This window comes from Rhinolophus ferrumequinum, chromosome 5, assembly GCF_004115265.2.
Source record: "Rhinolophus ferrumequinum isolate MPI-CBG mRhiFer1 chromosome 5, mRhiFer1_v1.p, whole genome shotgun sequence".
NCBI lineage: Eukaryota > Metazoa > Chordata > Mammalia > Chiroptera > Rhinolophidae > Rhinolophus > Rhinolophus ferrumequinum.
The window spans coordinates 14,699,649-14,717,236 of NC_046288.1; the positions used below are offsets into that span (position 1 = coordinate 14,699,649).

At 40.2% G+C, this 17,588-nt stretch overlaps 2 protein-coding genes across 2 annotated transcripts in view; one reads left to right on the top strand and one right to left on the bottom strand.

Moving 5' to 3' along the window:
- KLB (klotho beta) overlaps positions 1 to 17,588 on the bottom strand; it is a 33,286-nt gene that overhangs the window by 5,582 nt on the left and 10,116 nt on the right. Inside the window, exons 2-4 of the mRNA XM_033105600.1 lie at positions 10,218 to 10,728; positions 8,068 to 8,336; positions 1,112 to 2,252 (exon numbers count right to left, since the gene is read on the bottom strand). Of these exons, the coding sequence (XP_032961491.1) occupies positions 1,112 to 2,252; positions 8,068 to 8,336; positions 10,218 to 10,728 (1,921 nt within the window). The remainder of the gene's footprint in view (positions 1 to 1,111; positions 2,253 to 8,067; positions 8,337 to 10,217; positions 10,729 to 17,588) is intronic.
- LOC117022022 (mitochondria-eating protein-like) overlaps positions 1 to 17,588 on the top strand; it is a 160,640-nt gene that overhangs the window by 1,313 nt on the left and 141,739 nt on the right. The gene's annotated exons all lie outside the window — the stretch shown is intronic.

The following is a 17,588-nucleotide window of genomic DNA, read 5'->3' on the forward strand; positions in this document are numbered from 1 at the left end:
TCTTTTCTTTACTTCCCCCCTTGCTCATTCTTCTCTACACTCTGACATCCTTCCTTATCCTCACACAGGCCAGGCATACTCCACATCAGGGTTTCTGCATTTGGTCTTCCCTCACCTGGAACGCTGTTTCCAAATAACTGCGTTGGTTTGCTGCCTCACCGCCCAGATCTTTGAGGACTTCCCTAACCACTCTATTTAGAATTGTAATCACTTTGCTTTCTCCCACCCCTGGGCACCCTCTTCGCTGCTCTATTTTATTTCTATAGACCTTTTCACTTCTGACACACTATATCTTATCTGTTTGTTGACTCTTAATCCATAAAAATATAAGCTCCATAAGGACAGTAAGAATTATGTTGTTCAGTGGTGATATAGTGCCCAGGACAATTTTTGCCCATATTAGATGCTCAATGAGTATTTGTCAAACGAATAAATTTCTGGGAACTTTTTGCTGCTTCAACAAATCAATCAGAAACATTTAAAATTAAGATTTAAAGAATGATACTAGCCAAATGCTGGGAAGAGTAGATGAGATAAGTACTCTTAAACACTGCTGTTTATAATGTTTGACTAATAATTCCATATTGGTTAATCCATCCTAAGGAGATAATCAGAAATGAAGACAAAGATTTATACTTGTGTACAAAGATACCTATTTTTTTTTAGTAGTTAAAAAAAGAAATCTAAATATTAAACATTAGAGGAATGGTTAACTACATGGAGACGTGGCCATATGATGAGATATTAAGTAATCATTAAAATAATGTTAACAAGGAACATGGAATACATTAAAATGTGATATTGAGAAAACGTTGGATACAAGACTACTATGGCACGAGCTCAGTTGCATTAAACATGTTTAGCAAGCACAAGTCTAGGTGTTTGGGGGAGTCAGATTTTGGGTGATTATTTAATTCTTTCTCTCTTTCCCTCCTTCCCTCCCTCCCTCCCTTCCTTCTTTTCTTTCTTTGAATACTTTTCTATACTTGCCAAATTTTCCTAATGAACTGACACTGTCACTGATGAGCCTATTCCATTCCCCTCATTTTTTTATTCACATTAGCTGGAAATGTCATACTTCACTGTATCTGAAATGGCCCCCGAACCTCACCTTTCAAGGCCTCCTGAATGTATTTCTCTAAGTAGTACTTTCGGAGTTCATCATTTTCCAGAGATTGGTCGTCGATGCCATTGGCTGTGATGTAAACATCCATGTCGCCATAGTTCCTTTGGATCCAGCTCAGCACCTTTCGCTGCCCCCAGGGCAGCACAGCCAGGCGGGTGGGGGAGGTCAGGCAGGTGATGTCCTGCAGAAACTGGACGTCCCTGTCCGCGTTGTAGCGGCTGCCGTTCTGGCGCGCGTACATCACGTACCTGGTGGTGAAGTGGTTCAGGGCATAGAAGTCGGCAGCGCCCTTGACCAGCCTCCTTTCCTCCTTGGTGAACTGAGGCAACGTGGAGCGCGACAGGCCTTGCTTGTTCTTGAGGGCGATGTACTCCCTCATGGCCAGCGGGTAGTCTCCGGTCTTGAGGGGTTCTGCAAACCAGGCGATTTCGAACTGTAGGAAGCGCTCGGCCGCCTGCCAGTGCGAGTCAGCGTACGGGTTGGCGGGTTCCGCCCAGTCCGCGTGCAGAGACAGCGACACGGCCCCGCGCTGCGCGGGCCGGTACTGCCGGTCATAGAGGTGCCAGGCTAGGGCGTGGGCGATCAGCAGGTTATGGGCGGCCCTATAGGTGTCATTACTAGTGCGTTTGTAGATGTCACTCAGCCGATTGGGCTCGTTGATGGTGATCCAGAGCTTCACCAGGTCTCCCAGCTCTTGGAAGCACAGCCCGGCATAGTCCTGGAAGGCCTTGGCCGTCGATGGGTTCAGCCATCCTCCGCTCTGCAGCAGCGGCGTGGGGAGGCCTAGGTGGGCGTGGGTCGGGTAGTACAATGTGACCATTGTGGAAATGTTGAGCTTCAGTCCCTCACTGACCACACACCTGTAGTACCTCAGAGCTTGTCGGTTAACTGTGGACAGGTTGCCATTGGGAAGGATTGAGGGCCAGTCCAGAGCAAACCGGTAATGGGTGACTTTCATTCTTGCCAACATATCAAGTTGTCTTTTGATACTGAAAAAATCCGTGCATTGACTTGGCCGTGTTTTCAGCCTCACTCCTTCCACTTGGTACAACAGTCTGTTGCCTGTCACATTCCACACATACAGGTGAGGATCGGTGAACTGTGGGGTGGAAGCCACCAATTCTGGCTGTGAAAAACAAGCACATTCAGGTTAAGCACCCGGTCTTATATTAAAATAAGACCAGGTCTTATATTAATTTTTGCTCCAACAGACGCATTAGAGCTGATGGTCCGGCTAGGTCTCATTTTCAGGGAAACACAGTATAGTATACATCATCAGAGAGGGAGAAGAGCCTCTCACTGACAACAGAGAAAATAAATGATGCGTATGTCCTACCTGTGTGTCCCAGCTGATCTGGAGATGTCAGAGAAAAGGCCTGATGGATTATCCTCCCTCACAGCCCTTGAAACTTCCCAGGGAGACCAGAAACTAGGGCCTGGCTTGAAAAATAAGCCATTTAACAGAAAACACTGAGAAACCGTTTTCCAGTTTATTCATCCTAAAAATCTAGGTCATACCATGGGGTCTCCCGTGATTCTGTTCAAGTGCATCAGGATATTGGCCTGGTACCCTCAATTGAAAGGAATCATGAAAGATGGACTTTTCAAACCCTGACATAAATTGAAGGCAAAATTAAAATTCCAGTGGTAGGAATTTCACTGAGAACAGCACTTTGGGTTAGAGAAGGCTGGTTGAACTCAGCCACAGTTTCTAAAAGCAATCAGTGGGATCAGGTAGGAAATGACCCCTTGCATTTGCTGAATGCAACTCCCTAATGCCTCCTATTTGAAAAGTCCGAGTGATATGGTCACATGTGCAGCATTATGTTCTCCCCCACCCCCGTGCCTATGAGTACCCATCATTTATTCATCCAACAGGAAAATACTGAACACCCTTTTTATGTAAGGTACCTGGATTATGAGTGGAAAGGACAGTAAAATATTCTCCAGAAACTCACACGTTGACTCTTCGATCTGATGGTGTCTCATTCCCTGCCCCATCCACCAAGGAAACAGCCCTGGACTCCTGTTCTACTTCTGCCCTTTTGAAACTCAGACTTTGAAGCTTTATATAGTGATGGAGCAATCTCTCCCGCCTCACTGGTGTGCTGTGCTCTGTCAACTCTAAAGCACTCTACAAACAAGGTAGACATGACTTGGGTTTAGTTTTCCTTGGTTGCAATCATAGCTAGGCCCTTGAATCTAAATTAAAACAGCAGAGGGCTTAAGAAAAAAACATTTCTAAATTCAAATTAATAAGAGAAACTAAGAGTTTTAAAAACAACTTATTTTAAAGTACTTTTTCTTCCCATGGCTGAATTTAAGTGTATCTGGAAAAAAATGATATCTTTGGTAAATATTTTCCCTCTAATTGTTTTCTCATGTGTCATCTTTCATAGTCTAATTACAAAACCATATCACTGCTCACTTGCCATCTGTCAACCAGTTATCTAGAACATTAAACTGACAGAACACTGATCAGGTGATCTTGAAGTTAAATTTGTATATAATTATTTGAGTAAAATCCTCCTAGCCTAGAAAGCCAGTTTCAGTGTTTTGAAACATCAGAGAATCATGGTATTGAAAAGATGTTTACAACGGGCAATCTGACCATTAGGTAAGGCAAGATCAAACGAAAATCTGTTTTACCTTTAGAAACCTTCAGAAAGCATTAGTCTTAGCAAGTGGGTGTGATTAATCTGCTAAGAGATCTAGTTAAAAATGATGCCCCTTGATCTGAACCCTAGTTCCCAGTGCTTGGTTCTAAAATTCTATTCTTTCGTATAAGGGTTTTGGGCTACCTGGAGAAATGGCTTTTTCCAGGTCTGGGGCAGGGAAAGAATAAGGTGATGCTGGTACAGCTTGTGCCAGAAAAATAAAGAAGTGCTTGAAAACTGAAAAGGAAATTTTAAAAAGACAGGAGCAGCTTGAAGGAGCCCCATTGGCTAAATTTGGGATAATTTGAACATCGAAAGTTCTAATGAAACAATGACAACTGTGAGTTATAACACACTGAATTTAGAAGAAACCACCTTAATGAGGTGATCACATTGTAAGGTACAAAATGTTGAATCACTATATTGTATACCCGAACCTAATATAACTAATATAATACTGTATACCAACTATACTTAAATTAAAAAAAAAAAAAAAAACTACCTAATAAATGTAGAAGGAATAGTCTAATTAGAAATTCACCATTTTGCAATCTATAAAACACTAATTCAAGCAAGATTCATAATCAATGTTAAGACCATTGGGTGAAATGTGGGGGAACAGGATATTTATATGGTCTCAAAGTAGCACCATCAAATTACTTCATATTTACCAATGGAAAAGTACCTTTCAATTAGGAGATCTGGCAAATGCCACCTTAACCAAGAAATCTAGTGGCTACTATTTCAACTGACATTTTAGTAATGAAACAAACTGACATCATGTGCCTTCTCGTGTGATGTATTGGGAAATACACATCATCTATGTAGTGGTATATCCAGAAATGGTTTACTGAATCTGATAAAGAAACTATCAGAGAAATCCATGAGACATTCTATAAGCAACTGGCCCGGACTCTTCAAAAATGACAGTACCTTGAGTTTGGGGGACCGATTGTTCTGAATTAGAGAGACTAAAGACACATGACAGCCAACGTGTGATCCTTGTTTGTGATCAAATTTAAATATATATATATGTGTGTGTGTGTGTGTGTGTATATATATATATATATATATATATGACACTTTTGGAACATTAAGGAAATTTGAATATGGATTGTATGTTAGATATTGAATCAATACTAAATTTCCTGAGTTTGATAATATTATAATGAGGTAGGAGAATGTCCTTGTTCTTATGCGACACATGCTAAAATATTTTGGGATGAAGTGTAATGAGGTTTACAACTTTTCAATGGTTCATAAAAGAAAAAGACAGATAAAGCAAGTGAGGCAACATGTTAACAACTGGTTAATTTTGCTGAGGGGAATATGGGTGTTTATTGTATGAGTTTGAAAATTTTCAAAACAATATTCAGAGGAGAAAAGAATGGTAAGAGCTTGGGGGAAAACAAAATGGGGGTATGTATAGGTAAGCATAGTAGTATTTTTAAAGTGTTACTTTCACTTTGTCAGCCTTCTTATAGAGGACATCTAGGTTTTGCCTACACATCACCTATACATGCATCGTCCAGCTGATTTTCATAAAGCATCCTATTTTTTCTTGGCAAACCATTCATCCTCAGTCTTAGTCCAACTTCAAGGGGAGCTGACTCCTTGCTGGGCTGCAGGTGTGAACATGAAACCCAGACCTGGTTGATTATAGAATTTCTTTCCCCTGACCCAAGTGATCAGCTTTTGCTCCTACTCGGCGTCGGAGTATGGTCCTCAGAATGGGGCAGACATTCACACCGTCAGTCGATGGGGAACAGATGGAGGTCTTCAAATGAAGCAGGAACTTGCAAGTTGGGTCATGCACAGGCAGGAACACTTGTCTCTCCTGATCTCTCTTTTTGCTGGGTGTGGGGACAGAGCCAGGAGTGCAGTTTCCAGGCTCTCAGCCTCACGTGGAAAGGTGCTGGCTCAGGTAGTAAATGGTCATCAACTGTGATTGGATGCCATCAGCTGTGGCTAGTTGGCCGTCAGCTGTAACCGGTGAGCCATTAGCCATTAATATAACTGCCGAGGCTACGCTAGCAGAAAATGGGGGCTAGCAAGAAATGGTGGCTTGGCTAGCAAGAGTGATTGCAGTTAGCACGTGAGGTTGGTTGGCAGAGAAGCGGATGGCAGGTTGCGGATCGTGTGGGTCCTGCCTCCTGTGTCTCCAACCCAGCGACCAGCGAGAATATGGTGGTATGTCTCCCCTATCTATGGCTCCGTGGGTGTTCCTTTTTGGCCTCACCATGTCCTGCCTTCTTATGTGGGGAGCGGGACTGGAGACCCCGCATGACACCGTCCATGACACTGGGTCTGGAATTTTGGAAAATATAAACCCACTTGAAGTGGGAAGGAAAAGATGGCTGCCTGCTCATGCCATGTGGAGGGGGAGACAGGAATGGAGTAAGTAGGTGGCTCTATCTATAGGGGACACTAACTGAAGGTGAGTCACTGTGTTTATATTACTGTCTGTATTTTTTCCCCTTTCATCACCCTGAGCCTTTACTAAAGTCTTGTTTAAATATGGACAGGGGTTGAAATTTGTAACCTGTGAACTTTGCCCAGTCAAGGTTTGCGCCCTTTGGTCTGGTCCCATCCCTTGTACATCTTGTTGTTTTCCATATGCTTCTCAAATACAGGCAATAGTGTCGTACTGTGAGGTCTTCTAGCATAGTGATCAGGAGACAGACAGATTTGGGTCACCTGGACAAATTATGGAACCTCCCTAAACTTCAGTTTCCTTGCCTGTAAAATGAGGGTTTTAAGACTAGGCAGAGAATGTGCGTGCATATAGCAGTTAAGTGGTTGGCATATAATACGGGCTTATGCTATTATTTTGGAAAGAGCACTGTGCATCTGGAGGCTTGAGAGTTGCCTGTTATAGTTTTGCCTGTTACGCTGGGCAAGTCACTTAGGTCTCAATTATTGATGCATCTCACTTTGCTCATCTATAAAACGAAGGATTTGGAATAGAGGGTCCGTAGGGTCTCACCTGGCTCTAAAGTTTACCTTATTCATTCACTACACACTGAATACTTACCATGTGCCTGACACTACTCTAGAAAGGTATATAGCAGGCAGCAAAGCTTGTAACATCTCCACTTTTTTGTGGAGAAAGTGTGCATTCTAACAGGGAAGACAGGTGATAAATAAGAAAAATGTGTGAAATGGTTATCAAGGGCTGGAAGTCTAGAAAAATGGGGAGATATTGGTCAAAAGGTGTAAATTTCCAGTTATAAAATTAAAAAGTTCTGGGGTGGCTGGTTATCTCAGTTGGTTAGAGCACAGTGCTCTTAACAACAAGGTTGCTGGTTCGATCCCCACGTGGGCCCCACTACTTGACTTGGTGCTGATGGGTCCTGGAAAAACACACTTACATAAATAAAAGTTAAAAAAAAATAACAAGTTCTGGGACTCTAATGTACAGCATGGTAACTATAGCTAATAATACTGTATTATATACTCGAAAGTTGCTAAAAGAGTAGATCTTAAATGTTCTGTCCACAAGGAAGAAATGGGAATTTTGTGACAGTATGGAGGTGGTAGCTAATATTATGTTGGTAATTTTTGTGTGATATATACGTGTAACAAACCAACACGTTGTATACTTTACACTTATACAATGCTGTATATCAATTATATCAATAAGTATAACCTGGAGAAATAGAAGAATGTGTAAAGTACATGTATGTTAGATAGTGATGAATGCTATATAGAAAAATAAAGCAGGAAAGTGGGATGAGAAGTGAGAGTGATGGGGTTATGGTATTTTTGGAGTGGAGGGAAGCATTTTTGAGAACACGACATTTGAATAAATATCTGAAGAAGTTGAGGAATGAGACATGTACGGAGACACCCCCCGGGGATACAGAGACCTCATCAGGCAAATTACCCAAATCTGTCAAACAACAGGAATCACTTAAAGGGCCACTAATAATTTACTTTTGGCAAAACAAAAATCTAAAATTTTTTTCCTGTAATTTTGACACTACTAACAAGTGCCTCTCACAAAAATGACTGTAAGTTCCCTCTGGACTGTGTGCTCCTTGAGGGCGGCCTCTTCGTCTCCATCACCAAGGTCTCCATCATGAGTTCTGGCACATGAAAAGCTCTCAGTAAGCGTTAATTCTTCTTCTTCCTTCCTCTTTCCCCGACTTCCCTTCATAATCTCCAAGTAATCACGGCATTTGAAATTGTCTGACAGATCTCTTAGCTGTCACTGAGTATATGAAATAAAATATTGTGTACTATTTGCCCCTCTTTATAGTAAATTTATAAGTCGCCACTTACCTTAAGGACAGATTCAGTGACACCCCAGGAGAAGTTGCAGGGAAACTGACCCTGCACATCTGGTGTGGACTCTTTTAAAGTAAAACCATTTTCTTGTATGATCTGTTTATAGTAATGTGCTGAAGACTTGGGCTTTCTTTCTTTTTGTTTACTATTAAAATCCACATAAAATAATCCTCGGCGAATGGTGTAAGCATCCTGCCATTCAAAGCCATCCAGGAGAGACCAGGCAGTGTAACCAAACACTTGTATTTCATCAAACCGTATTGCTGCATAGAGGGAAAAAAAGCAGAGATGTTTGGAGGCCTAAACATGCTAGTTCATGTTTATGACTTCACTAACAACATGCCAGGGGACAGTATATTGTGAAACCAACCTTTTGCCTAATTTGTAGGCCCATCACATCAAATAGAAATTTCATGGTTATATCTGAAAAGTGGCAGTTATTTTCATCCAGAATGGTCGCCCCCCAACAAGTGAATGACACAGTTAAAGGATCAAACTAAAAATATTCCTGAGATTTAGTGTGCAAATCTTTGTCAGAGGGCATGGTAATTTCCAGAACTCTTTGGGACCAATGTTTGCTCATGACCAAGAGTTTCTCATTTCAAGCTTGGGTTGATTCCTGTTTGTGGACAGACTATCTTCTATGAAACTACCCTTCAGGGACACAAACACCAGCTCTGAGAATTAACACAAATGAGTGTAAATATAAGGAGGAGAAAGAAGTACAATGATGTAAGAGAACAAGAACTCACTGGGCTGAGGGGCAGGAGGTGGGAGGGTGCTATTGCGCAAGTTTCTTAACTTTAGTTTCCTCATTTGTAAACAGAAAAGATTGGAAAAGATGATGTCTCGGGACCTTTCTTGCTTGAAAACTCTGATTCAGTAACTTTTAGGAATTGGGTAAAAAAATGAAACACGAAAATCAACAGCAATTTTAAAAGCAACAAATACCCAAGTCAATCATGAACCATTTCTCTTTCCTAAAGTTTTTATTTCTCTCATAGAAATGCCTCACTTCTGCATTTTTGGGGTTTTATCACTGATACTCTTTTCCTAAAAGATAGAAAATCCATGCCAAGAGATTCCTGTGAGATATATACATTTTAACAGGCCCTGCTTCTAGTTCCTTCGGTGTTATAGGATGCCGAGGAGAGGTGGAATGGTAACACCTGGGAGATGACACCTTTCTGCTCAAGTGAATGGCATGTGGCCCAGGCCCTCCGCTCTGGAAGCCCCTGCCCTCTGTCCCCATATGCATTGCCCGGTGGCTGGGCATGGCTCTGTTTCATGCTACTCCTTCCTGCAGCTTGGGCAGCAGGATCTTGCTTTCCCTGAGGACCCTTCCTGAACACTCTGTACTGCAGAACTTGGGAATTTCCTCCAGGCTTGTGGCTTTTAAAGAGAGCTACAGAGTTTTAGAAGGATCCACCAACAACTCCTTTATATTTGCATGAAATGGAGCCCAACTCTGTAGACAGAACCATCATAATTTGAGCTTGTCTTCTGCTGCATTATTTATTTATATTTTAAATTAAAGTTTATTGGGGTGCCAATGATTAGTAAAGTTACATAGGTTTCAAGTGTACAGTTCTGTAATACATCATCTATATATCACATTGTGTCAGTTCTCCTTCCATCACCATATAACAGTCACCTGTAGATATCACCCCTTGAGTAATGGAAAAGGAATGAGGGGATAAGTAGGGGTCAGAAAAATATACAGGAGCAATAGAAATTATTCATCTTTGCCATTCACAGCTCCTTCTTTGTCTTTAGACTTTTCTTTTTTTAATCATTTAGTCATGTAATAAGGTGAAAGGAGGCAATTTCAAGAAAAGCTTTCAACATCTTAAAGTACTACTGCTAGAAAACTTTGGACATAGCTCTTTTAGCATTACTTCCTTTTAAAAGAATGAGACAGCATCTTATTGCCCATTAAGGATGTATCTACACTCTGAAATTACTTTTCTCTCAAACTTTTACTAAAAAAGGACATGAGAGTAACATTAAAAAATTCTGTCAACATTGGACAATACAAAAATCCAACACCAACAACAGCAACCATATATTCAAAGGTGACTTTGAATATGCTATAGCATATTTAATTGATTTAATTTTTTAAACTGAGCCAATATGCAACCAACCTTGCAGAACCTGGTTGAGGAAATTCTTCATCATGTAGATCGCTGTGGTATCTTCTGTTTCCACATGACTGTCTGTGAACCAGCCATTCTCAGTAATTAAGATTCGGGGGTTGCCGTATTCCAGTTTAACCCAGTTCAGCACTTCTCTTAAATTGAGTGACACATTTTGTCCCATTTTATCCATGGTATTCTGGGGCTTGAAATTGTTGGGTCCAAAGGAAAAGGCAAAGAAGTCAGCTGTGCCTCTCACCTCATCCTTCTCTGCTTCAGAGAAAGAGGGCAGAATGGAGAGCAACTCCTTTTTCATCATCTCTGGATAGTCACCATCCCCATGGATAGGGTTGGCAAACCACCCGAGCACAGAAACCATGGACTGTTGGCACTTGAGTATATCTGTCATGTTTTCTGATCTGTTTGGTTCAATCCAGTGGGATCCCAACGTGATCGATAACGAACCCTTCTGATGTGGGCGGAAATTTGTATTATAGTTATGCCAAGCTTTCGAATGAGCCTAAGAAGAAGAAAATATTATTAATCTTTATTGTCCTTACAAGGGTTGTCACTTGGCTGGTGGAAGGTCTTTCCATGAACAAATTCATGAAGCACAGGGAGATGCAGGGGAAGCTGCCAGCGAGCCCTGCTGAGCTCAAATTCGACTCTCTGTCCACTTCCCTGTGTCTCCAACCTAAAGCTTCTTCTACAGGATTGCCCAGGGGCAAGCAGAGAGCCCTAGTCCAAGCTCCATCTTCTCTTTTCTCTGGCTCCTTTGCTGGGCCCTCTTGAGGCTGGGTGAATGTGAGCTACTATGTGTATTATAGGGTTTCTTTCTCCGGATAAAAAGACACAGAGCAGTGATCTTTCGTTGTTCTACAGAATCTCCTTTTGGACCTAATTTAGAAGTTCAGGATAATGCAGGCTCTAAATGAATAATAATAGAGTCCATCTCCTAGGCTTGTTGTGAGGAGTGAATGAATTAGTGTATATAATGGGCCTTAGAACACTTCCTGGTAAAAAGAAACCTCAGTATAAGTCTTAGCTATTGTTACTATTATAAATGGGTGGCAGGCATGCACAAAGTAGAAAACCAGTGGGAAGAGTGTGGGCCTTGAGGTCTGCACACTTGGGCTTGAGGTTCAGGTACTTACTGTGTGGCCTTAGATAAGTCACTTAACCTTTCTGAAATGTCTTAGTATTCTCTGCTGTAAAATGAAGTTAAAAAAATGCCCTTGGAAAAATTGTTGTTAGATGTAGAGCTAATGTATATATTAAGTATGTAGCACAGAATAGAGTACCGAGGAGCTACTGCCTAGGTTACTATTACTGGTCCTCCCGGAATTTACATTTCTGGTTGAGCTCTTATAGCAGAGCCTCGTGATTGGTTTCCAGTCTATGTAATAGGTATGAGTGCTAACTCAATGCCTATCTTGCCGGCCTTGAGAGGCTGAAAGAAGTGTCAGAGGAACTTGCCCTCAGGAGCCAATAATCTTATTGGGGAAATGAGACTGAACTGTGTGAAAAAGAAACATGTAAAATGGTATAAAATAAGGCATGAAATGAAAAATAATGAAAAGTCAAAAGGCACGGTTCTGTAAAGAGCCATGAGCTATATCAGAAGGAGAAGCAAATGTGAAGGACTCCAGTGAAGGACTCTAGGCCAGTGAAATGCCCAAGCCCACGTTACAAGTGCCAGTCATAAAAATCATCCTTTTTCTGTGTCCATCTCTCTTTCCCTCAGTCGTTGACTTGCTTGCCTCTTCCCAGGTTTCCCAATTTCTCCTTTATTTGGCTGTTTCTGAAACAAGCATACAAACCCTTACTTTTAACCCACAATGTCTGCTTTGTTTTGTTCCTTAACTTCCTTTTGCTCATTAGAGATGCTTTATATTGGGTTGAATTATCTGAAAGTGCCTTTTTGTAGGTCAATAACAATCAAATATGTACAATAGTTCAAACTTAATACAGCCCGTGGACACCAAAAATGTTCCATATTTTTGGGTGGGGAGAGGTAGGCGTTAATATAAGGGGTGAGGATTCCAAAACTGGTGCCTCTTTGCTTTATGCAAGAAGAGCTAATTTAAATCTTTCCCTGAAAGATTTTTCTGAAATAGATGCCTCGAGGTATTAACTCTCTGTCTACCTGGTCTTCCTTGGTTTTCACTGGAAATCCTGGAACCATTTAGCACCCAAATGTTCCCAAGCATCCTTAAGAATGCTCTCCTCTCAGACAAGTTGTTCAGACTGTAGCTTCTTCCCCTGTCTCCAACCGTAGGTTCCAGCTTCTGGGAGCCAGGGACAGACGTCACCTTAAGTGGTCTTAGCCACTGTTTCTGGGCTTTTCTGGGCCTGGAATCACAATCTAAAGTCTGGAGAACTGCCTTTTTTTCTGATTTGAAACAAAAGCAGTCAAGCTTTACCAGAATTCAAAAGGGGCATTCTTTGCTTTATTCTAATCGATCTCTTAATCCCTAGTGCTTTCATCCACCAAAAACCTCAGTGCTTTCATCCACAAAAGCCTCAGTGATCAGTACATCTCTTCAGGGCTGTTGCGCACCTTCAATGTATAAACTGTAAAGCTCTGAACATGTGTAAGATTCTGAGCCAGAAACTAGCTGCCTTGCAAATATGATGCCATCAGACACTAAAGGGAGAGTGAGATGGAATCAGTACAAATTCATTAAACCAGTCCTACTAGCAGTGAACTAGCCCTGATAGGGAAAAGAAAGGTGGGGGTGGTGTTGGGGGAGTTTCTTTAAAATAGAAGTTCTGTTGCATATTTCAGTAATTATATGAAGGATGACCTGAGTTATGATAAAATCTTTGTTGCATCAGCATCTTAGTGAGCAACAGGACAGCTTAGAAGACAACAGACGTACTTTTGCAATACCTTCCCAAGCAAGTTTTCTGGAGATACATATGTATATATGTATATATATGTGTGTATATATATATGTATGTGTATACACACACACACACACACACATACACATATGGTCATGCCCCAAGGTGACCTTCGTGTTTCACAGTGTTTCTTTCACCTTTGCTGCTATTTGCATAGGCTATCAAGGTATCGAGGGTTATCTGCTCTGGGCTGAAGACAGCCCTTCATTCTCATGTAGAGAATGTGGGGGAGATTCTTCGGTGCTTATAGTTATAACTTGATCCTGTTTGCTAAGTAACAAGGTAAAAAGTATTGGTCAGAGATAGTGAGTTTGACATAGATCTTGATGAAACAGGGATAGCCACATATGTCCTTTGGTCTGATGCTCATAAAGGAGGGCTGTTGGGAAAACTAAACTGGGATTGGTAGGGGAATGCAACCTGGGCCCTGCAACCTTGCACAATAGTTATTCTGGGATTTTCCAAGGTTACCCTCTATCTGTACAAGGCCATCTACCTTTGGAATGATTGATTTAAGGGAGCTTCAACCTTTGTTCTTTAGATTCAGTAGCTTAAAGGGGAAGTTAGCTGCTTTTTCTTTTTGAGCCAGCTATCAGGGGCTCATGTCATTGAGAGACAGCTGCTAGTCTAGTGTAGCAGTTCTCTTTGATGCCCCTGGATATCCAGACTCAGATAAGTTCACTGGATGATAGGAGGCAAATAAGATAGCTGGCATAACTTGAGAAACGAAAATGAAGAAGGGATTAGAGGTCAGGAAGACATGGCAGGACACTTGTGGAAGGAAGTACTGTGGAAGGCATGGGTGGAACACAGATAAGCAAACCCAGCATGTTATCCGTGTCTATATTAAGGAACCTCCAATCATTTGTCAAAAGTTAAATTTCCAAATCTGTGCATGATTTTAGTCACATTTTGGCCAAAGTATTTTCATGTGAACTATAAACTTGTTTATTGTTAAAGTGATTTAATAAAGTATTAAATAAAAACTATTAAAAAAATTAACTATAAACCTCCACAATCACAGAACATAGATCTGTGTTCTCTTCCAGCTTTTCCCAGCTAAAATTACTTTGAACGTTTAGCACATTGTTTTTACTCTTCCTAATTATCTTAACAGTATGATAATTCACCAATTTGATGAAATATGATTTACTTAGTCATCTCTTTTGATAGATACTAGCTTCCTTCCTTCCTTCCTTCCTTCCTTCTTTCCTTCCTTCCTTCCTTCCTCCCTTCCTTCCTTTCTCCCTCCTTTCCCTTTTCCTGTCATAAATAATGTTGTAATAACTAACTTTGGCCAAATAGCGTTTAATATTTTTGGTTTATTCCCTTTGGTTAATCCCAGAAATGACTATCTAACAATTTTTAAAGTCGTTTTGCATAACTCTGAATTGCTTTCCACACATTTTGTCTTTTGGTGTGAGTGTTCTTTGACAATCTATTTTGAAACATAGATTGCTCTTTTTAGGGATAAATGGCCATCAGGAATGATATAAACGTGCTACTTACCTACCATGGTACTATAGAGGACACACCTGGGTCTTGAAAGCAGGACACCCAGTCACTAGTACTGGCTACTGATTAGCATTAGGATCTTGGATAAATCATTTCCCTCTCAGCAGCCTCAGTTCCCTCCTCCATTATACTGAGCTAAAAAACACTCTAGAGAATTGTGGTGAAGATGGAATGAGGTAACATGTGAAGACCCTATGGAAACTACACAAATGTAAATTTGAAGTACTTTGAAAGAGCAAGCTGAAAATAATTTAACTAACTATGGAAAACAACGGTAGGGAATCTGTGTGGGCATGAAGAGGGTTCTCCCTTACCTCTCGAGTTTCATGGATAACATGTTTGTTCTCATTTGATTTTTTTGTAGCCAACTGAGTTTTATTCATTATCTATTTGGACTGGGATTAATTTCAGTTTGATTCCTTTTTTTTCATCTACTCATCACTTCTTTGTATTTTCTACTAATTATAATTGTTGCTCTTCCAGATTACATAACATTCATTCATTCATTCTGCATTCCACAAGTATTTATTGGGTGCTTAAGACATGTGAACTTAACTGTTCATTGTTAAAAAATTATGTGACTATTATTTCCTTAAAATATGTTATGTGAGTGTTATTTAATTTTTGCCCCCCACAATCTTGAAATTCTCTTTTCTAGAAACTATATGTTATTATCCTTATTATTCTTAGGAGAGAATTTAAATATTAATAAAAGTTACCACTTTTCATAAAGAAAATATTCCCTCCTATTTTCTTTTCAATCATTATATTTTCAAATAATCTTAACAAATCATTGATTGTTCTCTGTATAGCTTCAAGATTTCCCCATAGGAATATAAAAACTAAACTCTAATAATATTTGTTTCTTCAAAATAATGGTGCTATTATTGTTTATAAATTCTGATTTCTATTATATTATTGCTAAATTCAATGAATGCCTGACCCAGAATGTAAACCTGGCAATATAAAAGGAAAAAGGTGTAAAATAAAGTTCATAATTAATTAAATGAAACAGCTCAGATATTAGAAGGGAGCTCAGAAGAAATTAGTATTAGTAAATTGGTGCTTTACTGAAGTTCAGCTTCCTTGCCCAGGGAAAACATTTGCATGCCAATTTTGCAGAGGGTAGAATGATATTTTCAGCTTTCTGTTATTACTAAATTAATAATACTAATCCTGTTACTAATTTTTTTCATGCAAAAGGACCATATCTCAGAATATAATTGAAGTTAAAAATAGACTGGATTGGTGATTTGAAGCCTTTCCTCAGGATTTAGGAATGAAGAGTTAAAGATAGCCAATGTAGAAACCACTTTGGAAATTACAATAATATAATTATTACAATAAGAAAAATAAGACCGACGATTTTGGAGCCTACAACAAAGGCAAATTTACCACGAACCTAAGGAAGCTGAAGCTTCAGGGCCGCTGACTTGCATGGGTCCCTGTAAGAAGTTCTAGGTGGACTAGGTGATTAGAAGCATTTCTAGGTAAGTATTTTTGATAAATTTCCTAAAGAGACCTCAGAAAAAAATGAACCTGCATCTCTAAGACTTCATCTCTAAGTAATTTGTTGTAACATTTTTTTTTTAAATTCTAAATAAATATTCACTTTTGTACCAACTTTTATGTTTATAATTTTGTATTTTTTTCCTTGCAAAAGGCCCCCAGATTGTCTCAGGCCCACACAACATAAGTCCATGTCTGGTCTACGAGCTTCCTGAGTGCAGAGACTATATCTATTTTGTCCATAGTTGGACACACAGATCCCCAGGAAGAACTTGGCATAGAATACTTGTTGAATGAATACCCACTATGGGTCAACTAGGTTGTCGGTCACCTGACATATAGTTTTGATAATACAGCCTTTGCAAGGCAGTTTTTATTTTTCCCATTTTAGAGAAGAAACTGAAGTTCCCAGAGCCTGGATACTAGTGGAGCTAGGCTTTGAACCCAGTCCTCCCTGATCACTTTATTAAACCATCCTGCTTTCTGTATGTCCCACAAGTTCTAAATTTTGAAGCTGCTGGGGAAAGTCCACTGGACATGAACCACAACATACTGTTTTAAAATTTTATTTTCTTTCTGTTGTACTTGGTTATTAAAAGAACAAAACAGTCCTAGAATGAGAGAACCATCTCGCACTCCTGCATGCCGAGAGGAAAATATCTATGTCTGTCTGGAATTCAGGATCACCTAGAAAGGTCCTGGAAGACCGGCCAACAAATTTGGGGTGCTCAGAAAACCATGTAGTTGTCCAAATGCCTAGCACAGCACGTAACACTTATGTGTGATTGCCTATGCCTCTTTCCTAGAACCTGCGATATTGGCATTGGATACTGTCCTCACTGGTAGCAGAGGAAATGAATCCCTTCCTTCTACACTTGCCTGCGGATAGCGACCTGTACACCATTGTCAATGTTAGCCTGACAGGCCAGGGATGCTCTGCGTGCATAGCCTTTAACACATCATCACCTTCAAACAAGTCATAATTAAATGGTCCTTAAACATGAGTGACTTTCATAACCAAATATAACAGAAGAGTGATTAAAGAACCATAGAAAATTAAAAATATCAATAGTAATAAGAACTAACATGTACTAGTGCCAAATGTGCCAGGCACTGTTCAAATGTTTTCCATGCACTAGCTCATTTAAGCCTCATTTAAATTTTCTTGAGGTAGGTGCTGTTATTCCCATTTTACAGGAGAGGAAACCAAGGGGTAGAGAGTAACTTGTCTAGTTTTGTGAGTTAAGTCAAGCCCTGGCTGGATTGCTCCAAGTTCTGTGCTCTTGCCTGCTGGTTAGAAGTAGGGAATGGACCTTGAAGTTCACTTGGTCCAATTAAATTCTTTTTATATTGTAGATTAAGAAGCTGAAACCCCCCCAAATAAATAGCCTACCCAAAGTTTCAGTTACTGGCAAAGCTAGAATTAGAACTAAGTCCTTCAGTCTTCTA